Raw genomic sequence first — 10,997 nt, 5'->3', positions numbered from 1 at the left:
TAGCCTCCACGAAATTCGAACTCAGGACCCCTCGGTTAATTGATAAGGTGACCTAACCTAACCATTCAGCTACTTTTTTTTTTCTGAACTGATTTGAGTGAGTGAGAGAGATCAAAACCTATAATTTGCAGATTTTTGATAATTGTAGGCATTGAACGATCTGACGCAACTCTACCTCCAAAAAATTGAAACCTCAACCAAGCAAATTATTTTACCTTTTACTTTGAACCGAGTAGAAAAAGAAAAAAAATGCAAAACAAAACAAGAAGAAGAGAAGTAAAAGCCTAAAACCAATGAGGCGAAGCTTGAACAAATCAACATTCATGATCACCATCATTTTCTCTATACCATTAACAGAGAAATAGCAATTGAGAAATGCTAGGGGGGCAAATGAGTCATTTTCCCCGTACTCCTTCTACTCCCCCAACCCAAACTATGCTTCTTCTGTTTAGAGTAAAAGAAAGCAAGCATAACACATACATGAGCATGTAGGCATACGCGTGATTCCATGTACTCTGGGTGCATACATACACGTACGTATATACTAACTAGAGACAGCATCTTGAAGCTGGCTCCTTGCTTTGTGACTCTGGTGTGGTGTGGTTGGGTCTAGCAGGGGCGGAGGGGGGAGCCGCAGAGGCAGTCGTTGAAGGCGAAGGAAGGGGCCTCGAGGTGATCGAAGGGAGAGCCCTGGGGGATCCGCCCGCACAGGTGGTTGTGGCTCAGGTCCAGGTGCCCGATGAACGCCGCTAACGTCAGAGACGCCGGCACCCGCCCCGTCAGCGAGTTGTACGACATGTCCAGCGCCGTGAAGTAGGAGCGCGGCCCGAACACGTCCGGGATGTTGCCGCCTATCCAGTTCCCGCTCACGTTCATGATGCTCAGCCCCTCCAGCTGCAGCACGCTCGCCGGGATCTGGCCGGTGATCCGGTTCCTGCTCAGGTGGAGCGATGACAGCACCGTCATCTGGCCAATCTGCCCCGGGATCGGCCCACTCAGCTGGTTCACCGACAGGTCCAGATCGGCTAGCCGGTCCAGGAGGGAGACCGAGGCCGGAATCCCGCCCGAGAGGAGGTTCCGGCGGAGGAGGATCCGGCTAAGCATCTTCATCCGGCCGATTTCCGCCGGGATCGGGCCGGACAGTAGGTTGCTGCTGAGGTCGAGGTGCATCAGCCAGACCAGGTTCGTGATCGACGCCGGTATCCGGCCGGAGAGCTGGTTGTCGGCGAAGTTGAGGACGGTGAGGCTGGTGAGCTTGCCGATGTCCCAGGGAATCTCGCCGGATAAGCGGTTGCCGACGAGGTCAATGATGCGGAGGAAGGAGAGGGAGGTGATGCAGGGGGGTATCCCGCCGGTGACGTTCTTCCAGTCGGCGACGATGAGGTTGGACAGGCGGTCGAGACGGCATATGGCCGGCGAGAGCCGGCCGGTCATGAATCCCGGCCGGCCGGCCCTGACGATGATCGGGTCCTCCGACTCGCCGCGGAGGCTGACGTCTACGACGCGGCCGGTGTACGGGTCGCAGCTGACGCCATGCCAGCCCTGGCAGCAGTTGGGCCCCGTCCACGTCTGGAAGACGCCGAGGTACGGCTCCGACAGCCCCGACTTGAACTCCAGCAATGCCGCCCGGTCGGACGGTGGGCAGAAATCGATGGCATCAGTGGGATGTAGATCGACGGCCAGAAAAAGGATGAGGAAGAGGAGACGATACATGGCTCAATCCTAATCGGTAGTTTGTGTTTGCAGACTCTATGTACTCGCGGGGAACTGAAGGCCGAGAGGGGAGGAGAAGGGGGACGTATTTATAATGGTATTCATTATCTGACAAGGAAAAAATGAATTTGACACCCTTGTCATCTGGTGGCCATGAATGTTGCTTTTTGTGCTTAACGAAAATATCCTCTTTTTAAATATTTGATTTACTTTTATATATATATATATACATGGTTTATATTTGTTGCTAACCAAAATACATATTTAATCATAGGTACAAGCTTCATCAACTCGATCAAGTCCATTTTTACGTGTTATTGTATGTAAAAGTAAAAATTTGGAGCAGCTCGTCTCTAAATTACTACTAGCAAATGTTTTTTTTAAAGGGAAAATTGCTAATAACATTGTTAGATCCTGAGGGCTCACGAAGCCAATCCAAGTAGAAAAGGACAACCTGATTTTTAACTTTAAAGGTACGTAAATGCCATTGATTGGCCTACCTTTTTCTCTCTCTTCCTTCAAAAATGCATGGGAGAGGAGCACTGCAATTTTGGTGGCTAATAAGTAATACCAATCGATCCACTGGTGACAGACACTAAATGGGGCAGCCTCTGAAAATATGGACCAATGTTGTCAGTACCGGTGCGTTACTACATGTATCACAAGAAAATGGATAAGCTCACCCCTGAATCGGTTATTTTTTAATAAACGTAAAAAAATACATAAAATTATTTCTTAATATTATTTTAATAGCTTTAACACGTGTCATGTTCTGATTCAGAACGATTCACTTGAGTATCGCCCGAATCAGGTATTCACCTGAATCGTTGGACAAACGATACAGAGCCGGTACCACACTGACAACATTGATTCAGACAATAAGAAGATTTTTAATATCACTCGACATGACGGAGTAAATTAGGATGCCGTTCCGCGTGGTTGGTAGGAGTTGTCAGTGCAAGTCTCCTTGTGCTGAGACGTTGCAGATTCAAACCCCAGTGGTACGTTGAATAATAACTGCAACTGGTGGGGGTCTGCCTAACCCCAGCTTGTCTTTAAAAAAAAAGAAAAGGATAGAACCCCTACAATGAATCAGGTACAAGGCACCGCCATTGAATTTTAAACAGAGGTCTCAAACTGGTTATGGGTCTAAACGGGTTACACAATAGGGGTTTAATGATCAAACTTACAAGTCCAGCATTAATTGAACAAGGCCCAAGCATCAGTGAGGTAGTTTAATGAGCACGGCCAATATTTTCCTGTCAAGTCACCATACAATCATCGTCTTTCTGTTAGGAAAATAATCAATGCATTATATTATTGTTAATCTATTACTAAACAAGATGAAGGTGCTGATAATGAAACAAACTCCAGCTTGGCATCAATTATTTGGGGATATATCCACAATATGAGAACGGGCGTTATGCTGCCCCATTTTTTGTTAATTCACCATTAGAACCCTTAAAAAATAGTAGTTTTAAGCGATTTAAGCTAGATCAGAACCGTTGGATGTATTTATCATTACTTAATGAAAAACATGTTTTTAGTTAAGCATCTTTACCTTTATGAACCCAATTTTATCTTACCATAGAACCACCAAAGGATGATTATGATGCATAAAGAGGTTTTTTTAAGGCTTTAAAATCAATGACTTATACAACAACAAACAACAACAACTATGCCTTCATCCCAAAACAATTGGAGTCGGCGATATGAACCAAAAAAGAAAATCATTTTGGGTCTTCCACATGAATCATTCTCCTCCAATCATTTTTATCCAATGCCAAGTCCTCGGTGAGGTTCAAAACATTCATATCCTTTCCTATCATCTCTATCTAAGTCTTCTTAGGCCTACCCCAACCTCTTTTAACTAATATATTTTTTCATTTCTCCATCCTTCTGGAGCATCATTAGGCCTTCGCCAAATTTGTCCAAACCACCGTAAATGATTCTCTCTTATCTTGATTTCAATGGATGCAACACCTACCTTTTTACGTATCTCCTCGTTTCGAATCTTATTTTTTATTGTATTTTCACACATCCATCTAAGCATACGCATCTCAGCTATACGCATTTTTTGAATATGATGTCTCTTGGCAGCCCAACATTTCGTACCATATAGTAAAGCAGGCCTAATTGTCATCCTATAAAACTTTCCCTTCAACCGCAATGGCATTCTACGATCGCACAACATTCCAGTTGCACTTTGCCATTTCATTCACCCAACCTTTCTCCTATGATTTACATCTCCATCAATTTCTCCATACTTTTGAATGATAGATCCCAAATATTTGAAACAGTCATCCATCGATATTTTTTGCTCACCAAGCTTCACTACACTCTCATCACTACTTCGTAAATATTCAAGCATCAAAAAATCATATTTTTTCATAAAAAATACATGACCCAACAGCTGATTCCTAGCAAATTCACCATGCTAAATACATCTAGATGACTGGATTTGGAAAAAAAGTGTTAGAATGCTTAAATCACAAGGTAGTTCTCATATTTCAGTAGCCATTAGAATATGAGAAGTAGAAATATGAGCATTTTCAATACTTTTTTGCAAATCTAACCACGTGGATGTGCTTGGCATGGTGAATTTGCTAGGAATCAACCATTGGATCGTGTATTTTGGATAAAAAAATATGATTTTTGAATGCTTGAATATTTATGAAGATTATCAGCCATTGATTTTAAAGCCTTAAAAAAATTTGTTTATGCATCAAAGTTGGATGATTCAAGTGCAGGTTCTTATAAAACCAAGCATGTAGATCACATTCTTGTGGTTATATTCAAGAGAAAAGAACAAAAAAATCCATGAAAATTGTGGTTAACACATTAATTCTTATACTCTAGTGACTCTTACTATATATATATATATATATATACACACACACACACTCACGTGTGTGTCTCTGAATATAGAAACGGATATCAAACAACATACAAATTGGACATTTTTTAGCACTATGTTTTTTTGCAAATCCATCCTCGCAGACATGTTCAACATGTCTCATTTACTAGAAATCAACACTACGATTGTATTTCTTGGTGGAAAATAAGATCTTTTCATGGTTTAATATATATAAAATTCAAGGCCATTGATTTTTCAAGACATAAAAATAGATGCTCACATATTATAATCAAAATCCAAGAGCCAATTTTTCTACAATCAAGAAGACATTTAAACGATCAGATTTCAAAACAAACACAACACCTACAAAAAAAATCGTAGTTCGTACTATAGTTTCTAGGATTTTAATTTGTACGATCCATACCTACATAGTGAAAACCATGCATTGGCCGCATCTTATCAATCAGTACTCAAATATCTATTCATCATGTTTTTGAAACATCAAAATATGAATTTTTAAGTAAAACAACTTTGACGCATTTTGTATTGTTGATTTTTGAAGATCTTAAAGACCCTACTATAACATCATAATCACATGCCCCAAAGGGGTTTGGCATAGTGGGATGGGGGCCTAGGCCGCTAACCAGGCGGTCTAGGTTCAAATCTCATGAGCCCCATCCTTTGCGCAAACAGAACATTGAAGACTCACTGAGGACAAGGGGTAAGCCCATTGAGTTTTACTCTGAAATGTCAATTATCGTAAGTACGGCAGGCAGAGCCAATGCGGCTAGCACTACAAGAAATTTGACTTTTATTGGAGCTAAATTAGTGGTAGTAAAAGTCCATTTATTGCCAGTAAAGACTTTTACTAGTACTAACGTAGCGCTAGTAAATGGTGTTGTTGGTAAAGCACTTACTGGTGCACTTTTGTAGAACCAAAAAATGTGTTTTTGTGACACTATTTTGTGCCAAAAAAAAACTTTTCTGACGCCATTACATGGTGAGAAAAAAGTCTTTTTTTGTGCCAAATTAACACCAGGAAAATACCTTTTTTAGCACTTTTTCAACGCTAAAAAAATATCTTTTCTGACACTAAAATAAGACAAAAAATGCCTTTTCTGGCACTATTTTAGCGCCAAAAAAATGCCTTTTCTAGTACTAATTTAAATCCAAAAAAGGCATTTTCTAGCACTAATTTAGTGCCAAAAATTTTATTTTTTTTGTAATTTAAATTTTTTCTCATGTAACTTTCTCATACATTCATTCAATAATGAACATGCTTAGACATTTATTCATTCAAAATGAAAATGCTCATCATTTCATTCATTCTAAAATGAATCTACTCACATATACACTCATTTTTTGCATTCAATATAAACCAACTCTGACATTCATTTATTCATTCATCACCAAATAAACTTGCTTATACATACATTCATTAAAAAATAATACATTCATTCATTTATTAGAAAATGAACATACTCATACATACATTCATTCATTAATTCAAAAATGAATATATTCATACGTACATTCATTCATTTATTCATTTAAAAATAAACCAGTTCATTCATTCAAAATGAACCTATATATTCATTTCATTCATAAATAAATAAACATGCTCATACGTATATTCATTTTTTGCATTCAATATAAACCAACTATTACAATAATTCATTCATCACTAAATGAACATGCCTATACATTCATTCATAAAAAAATAAACCTGCTCATATATATGCATTCACTCATTTATTAAAAAATAAAGTAGTTCATACATTCATTCTAAATCATATTTGTCATTTATTTCATTCATTTAAAATCATACTTCTCATTCATTTCATTCATTCAATAATGAGCATTCATAACTTCAACTTCCATAACTCCAATATTCATATTTGAAGCTCTGACCCTCCATAATTCAAACTTCATAACTCCATCCTCCATAATGAACCTCCATAACCCGAGCCTTGATAACTCCATCATTCACATTTGAAGCCGTACAAGAAACACATCATTTAAAATATACATATACACACAACTATATATATATATATATATATATATATATATATATATATATATATATATATATATATATATCAAACCTTCATAACTTCAACGTTCACGTATATATAAATAACTCCAACCCTCCATAACTGCATCATGCACATATTCAACCCACTAAAAAATCTCATGCATAAAGAGGAGATAGTCTGAAAGTGTATGCATATATTCAAACCAATATGAAAAAATTAGTACATATAAACAATGTCAGATAATATAAAAAAGAGAAGTATTTTTTAAACAATATACATACAGTTTGAAAGTTCATGAATTATATGAAGATAAGATAGTCTCAGAACCGAAGGTTCACCACGCTTGTATACGAGGCTTGTGAATAAACATGAACGAAAGAGTTATATACACACACATATATACACATAAATATACCAACTTACCTAAGGAGCTTGTAAGGGACTTGATTTATTGTTGTTCACCATTCTCAATAATAGCCCATTCATCCTTATGAGCTTAGATTGAAAACTAGTGAGTTGTTCTTGGATTATATCTATATTTTCACGATACATAATGTTTTGATGCAAAAATTCTACTCAGCTTAGACCTCCACCAAATAAATCTTTGTTGGACACCCCCATGCCAAACATCCATACACGTTCATATTTGTCTAGTTTTAAAACTCGAGAGAGGACAACATCTCATGATGGGCCATCTACAAATGCATGAAACATATGAGACAATTGAGCTATCTTGTTCTTGATCTTTATCTACAAGGCAATTTATTAATTCAATAAGAATTACTTATTTTGTTTCGATATATAATTCTTCTATGAATAACAATGAACCCTAGTAAAGTAAATAGGCCTTACCATCACTTGATCTGTTTTAGCTTTGAGTACCCCATGTTTTTTTTATGGTATGGGTCATTCAAAATATCTGCCCTCGAGAAGGTCGTACCCCATCATCACTAACCTATGAATAAATTAAATATGATTAAAAAGTGTAAAGCCCTATATATGAATGATAACCATGCAAAATATGATACATATTCTCTTCTCGATATTGTGTGAAACTCTTCCACTACAAGAAAATTGTTAATTAGCGACGGAAATTAGCGACGGATTTTGTTTTCCACTACAAGAAAATTGTTAATTAGCTGGCACAAGAAGACTCATTCGAATAGTGTATATCGATAATCGACCGTAAGTATTTTGTTTTCAATTATTGCATATCTTTTAAATATTTTATATTGATATTTATTGTGTAACAATTCATGTGCAGCACGAGGTTTGAGCCACAAGAAGTAGTACGGGAGATTAGGAATTCACTTCTTCAACATCTACCAGGACCAGTTGCTCAATGGAAAGAGTACCCAAAGGAGGTATTAGACAGATTGTGGTCCTCATTCATGGTATACAGTTGTTCCTCATAGTTAATGTGTTTTATATTTAATTTATTTAAGCAATGTCTACTAACTTTCTGAAAATATTTGTAGGCTTCGAATCGCTTTGCAACTACGGTGGAAGAAAATGATGCAAGGAAGGTGTGGCAGAAGGTGGCTGCCAATCGATTTGCAGACATGATGCACACTATGAAGACTGCAGCAAAAAAAGCATCTGGCGTAGTAGATGATCCATTACTGTGGAAGGGCCATGGTCCTATTACTATCAGGAGAGATTACTGGGATGAAATGTGCGATATGTGGGCGGGAGATGCATTTAAAAATCGCTCTGCGAAGGCTTCACAAAATCGATCGAAGATGTCCGAAGCCCATCTACACACAGGTGGATCTAAGACATTTGGGAGCCACCTAAAGAAAATGGTAACTCATCAATATATAATATTAATTTTATAAGTATTGTTGCAAATTTGTGTACTAAATCTTTTGTCATTTAACTTCGCAGGAAGCAGAAAAAGGAGGCAGTGTACCATATAAGGATGTGTTTGTAGAAACACATAAACGAAAGACCACGAGAGTCTTCGTATCAGAGAAGGCGAGAACGACAACGGTATGTATTAATTCTATTAATAATCATTGCAATATATATGCAAGTCATCATAATGTTATCATTAATTATTAATGAATACTTTAAACATTATTTTGTAGGAGGCATATGAGCAACAAATGGTAGAGCGATATGGCGAAGACGCTACTCAGCATCCATCATTTGATCCTACAGCATGGGTGACTGCAGCAGGTGAACCCAAAAAAGGTCGCGTGTTCGGGTTTGGGAGTAATATGAACACTTCACCAGTTATTGGTTCTTCCAGTTACGGCTCACCAACTTCTTGCGCCGACATAAGCTCCAAGCAGCCGACTATTCTTTCCGGTGATGATGTACGCGAGATCATTAATGAATCACTGAATAACTACTTCCAATACACCGTCGCCCCCTTTCTCCGAAATGAGATCAAGGCCGCTGTTCAGGATAGGGGATCTTCGATTCCAGGTCCCTCTCAGGTATAATCACATATATAGTTTTTTTGACTGTCTTAAAGCACATCTGAGCATGGTAGAATCACATATAGAGTTTTTCTAGATGCCTTAGAACACATATGAACATGCTATAATCACATATTCAATTTTTTTACTGCCTTAGCACACATATGAGCATGATAGAATCACATATATATATATATATATATATTTAACTTTTTGTCTGTCTTAGAGCACATATGAGCATGATAGAATCACATATAAAGTTTTTTTGATTGCATTAGAACACATAAGCATGCTATAATCACATATTCAGTTTTTTTACTGCCTAAGAACACATATGAGCATATTATAATCACATATTCTGTTTTTTGACTGCCTTAGCACACATATGAACATGCTATAATAACATATAGAGTTTTTTAACTGCCTTAGAACACATATGAACATGTTATATATCATTTATGATAGAATCACATATAAAATTTTTGGCTTTGCCTGCCTTAGAGCACATATGAGCATGCTATATTCACATATTCAATTTTTTTACTGCCTTAGCACACATACGAGCATGATCGAATCACATATATAGTTTTTTGCCTGCCTTAAAGCACATCTGAGCATGGTAGAATCACATATAGAGTTTTTTTATATGCCTTAGAACACATATGAACATGCTATAATCACATATTCAATTTTTTGACTGCCTTAGCACACATATGAGCATGATAGAATCACATATAGAGTTTTTTTATTGCCTTAGATCACACATGAGCACATGATAGAATCACATATAGTGTGTAATTTATTTCATTATATTTTGTTTATCAATACTGACTGTTCTTTTCTTGTGTATGCTGCTAGCGATAATCAGGGTAGTGGAGCTGAAGGGACAGATAAAGACAATGAACAAGAAGACGCACAAAATCTTGGCGATGATTAGAGGACTGTGTTGAAGAAGTTCTATTTTTTTTATTTTTCCTAATTGTAATTGTTGAATTGTAAATAATTAAACTTCTTAGTTTTAAGGTGGAACGATTAATTATTATAGATACTTGTTATATGAATTTTTTTGTGTGGTTTGTTTTTTATTTACAGGAAATATAAATTGTACAGGAAATATAAATTGTACAGTTCTCGGTAATTAATTTTTAAATAAATTTTTTTTGATTTTTTTTCGTTTTTGCGACGGATTAGCGACGGATGATTTCGTCGCTATTCATATTAATCTAGCGACGGCTTAGCGACGGAATTAAATCCGTCGCCACGCCGTGGTCGCCGTTTAGTACCGGCGGATTGGCGACGGAATATAGCGCTCGTTATTCCGTCGCAATTAGCGACGGACTTGGCGACGGAATTATTCCGTCGCCAGTTAGCGTCGAAATATTCGCGACGTAAGCATACTGTCGCCGCGTTGTCGCTAATCCGTCGCTAACATGGTTAGCGACGGAATGTGGTCGTCGCTAATCTACTGCTTTGTTGTAGTGTTCATGCTTGTAGTGTGCAAAAATTTTTGTTGAGTGCAATTGGATATGTTCTTTGTACTTAGGTATTGTGTCTCTCACCTTATGAGTTGCATATACTGATTAATGACAACATTATGCTTTTGTCTCGGGCGAAGGTCTACGGTAGCTAAAACACGTGTACGCCCTCTTGTCCTCCTAGCTACTACATTGAAAAGACATGTATCAATAATTTGTTAGTTACTATATACAACACTGCATTGTCAATATGATATAGCAAATACCTAATGACTTAGTAGACATTTCAGATTCTTACGTCGATGCTTGTGATGATACTTGTCTATAATTTTTTATTTATTGAAAATTAAATAATAGGTTAAAATCTAGATGATATATAAGAAAAAAATGAGATTTAGCATGTATTCACTCACTAAATAACAAAATTAGCAATTAAAATGCAAAACCCATAAAATATAAACCAAACATGAGAAAAAAATAAATCTAG

General features: G+C 37.3%; 1 protein-coding gene across 1 annotated transcript; it reads right to left on the bottom strand.

Moving 5' to 3' along the window:
• Positions 1–277: 277 nt before the first annotated feature.
• Positions 278–1,772, bottom strand: LOC149827961 (uncharacterized). The gene has a single exon (XM_090019756.1). The coding sequence runs from the start codon at positions 1,711–1,713 to the stop codon at positions 610–612; it is 1,104 nt and encodes a 367-aa protein (XP_089875882.1). The 5' UTR covers positions 1,714–1,772; the 3' UTR covers positions 278–609.
• Positions 1,773–10,997: the final 9,225 nt, after the last annotated feature.

The sequence above is a fragment of the Nuphar pumila genome, chromosome 10, assembly GCF_984573655.1.
Source record: "Nuphar pumila chromosome 10, dmNupPumi1.hap1.1, whole genome shotgun sequence".
In the NCBI taxonomy this organism is placed as follows: Eukaryota; Viridiplantae; Streptophyta; class Magnoliopsida; order Nymphaeales; family Nymphaeaceae; genus Nuphar; species Nuphar pumila.
Note: the sequence above shows the minus strand (reverse complement) of the source record. Positions and strands in the feature narration are given on the sequence as shown.